This window comes from Dinoponera quadriceps, unplaced genomic scaffold (assembly GCF_001313825.1).
Source record: "Dinoponera quadriceps isolate SergipeBrazil2010 unplaced genomic scaffold, ASM131382v1 scaffold696, whole genome shotgun sequence".
NCBI classification, from domain to species: Eukaryota; Metazoa; Arthropoda; class Insecta; order Hymenoptera; family Formicidae; genus Dinoponera; species Dinoponera quadriceps.
The window spans coordinates 718,169-719,501 of record NW_014554799.1 but is presented as its reverse complement, the minus strand read 5'-3'; the positions used below and the strand labels follow the sequence as shown (position 1 = coordinate 719,501).

Genomic DNA, 1,333 nt, shown 5'->3' with positions numbered 1-1,333 from the left:
GGGGGGGGGGGGGGGGGGGGGGCAAGGGATTGGATCGACTCGTATTTAACATATCGTACTCATCACTTTATTAAAATAAAAAAAGAAGCAAAAAAGAGCTGTAACATAACATCGAGTGTAAACACTTTTAGGACGGAATACATCAGGGTATCGATATATAATAATTCACTACGATATATGAATGTAGATATATTAGCTTTGAAATTATAGTATATGTCTCGTTGGCTTCTCTCGACATTAAATACAATAAAATATTCAATCAAACACGTTGCAATAATGTTAAATATTATCAGTAACATATTAGATATACAAGTGTGTTTAGGCTTACTGCGGGAACGCAACATAGAATCGAGCCAGTTAATGAGGCCGGTTACCTCCTCCCCGCGTTGCAACGAACGCAGTTTTACGCTGCTTAATTAAGTACACCGATGGTCCCGCTTGTGTGATTAAATGCATCGTTCGCTACTAAGTACTACGTGAAAATACGCGTCATATCACTTCGAAGCGACGGCGGCGGCTAGGTCGTTGTTACGCGAAACAATGGGATGCCGCAACAATGCGCAGGCTGAAAGTAACTGGGACATCCTGTGTAATGTGACAACGACCTGGCGCGCGGTGAATAAATCTAAACCTTTAAACCGTATCAAAATTATGGCATGCTGAAAGGATACATGAGTGTCAGAAAGAGAGGAACGAGAATGATATATGTATAAAAAATATATCTCGGGAGAATTTTATATTATCGGTTAATATTCGTTTTCGCACGAACGCCGAGACGTAGCGATCGTTCCCCCTCGAGATCGCTTTAGCTGCACGCGATTGGAGCGCGAACAGCGCCCCGTCCTAAGACTGACGACGATTCATACATCAATTGCAATCCTCGGTTCGTTTTTGTCGATTATTGTCGCAAGGATACACGAGTATATGAACGACGAAGAGGCCTCGTTCCGTGGACAGGTTTCAAGAAGCGAACTGGTAGGTAGGTAGAATCATCGTCGTGTCGTCCGATACCCTCACCCGAATAGTCAATCATCCAATTAACCGTGACGAATCAGCGATTCCTCGCCGACAAAAGTGTTCTCTCAAAAGTTTCGACCAGATCTACTTACATAACGATTACTATTTATATAACTCTCGTGTGATACAAGCGTTATAATATATATGTATGTATGTATATATATATATATATATATACATATGCATATATATACATATATATATATATATAATCTATATTTTTTTAAATCGTAAACGCGGAATGTAATACTTATATCTTTAATCAGTCATAGCGAACACGGCATTTTCTCTTCTCTTGTCTCCCCCCCCCCCCCCC

At 40.7% G+C, this 1,333-nt stretch overlaps 1 protein-coding gene across 2 annotated transcripts in view; it reads right to left on the bottom strand.

The window, feature by feature from the left end:
• Window positions 1–972: 972 nt before the first annotated feature.
• The window catches only part of LOC106742029 (band 4.1-like protein 5), a 7,483-nt gene continuing 7,122 nt past the window's right edge, over window positions 973–1,333 (bottom strand). For both annotated transcript variants that reach the window (XM_014614611.1, XM_014614612.1), the window contains one exon: window positions 973–1,101. In XM_014614611.1, coding sequence (XP_014470097.1) covers window positions 1,030–1,101 — 72 coding nt within the window. In that variant the 3' untranslated portion in view covers window positions 973–1,029. The remainder of the gene's footprint in view (window positions 1,102–1,333) is intronic.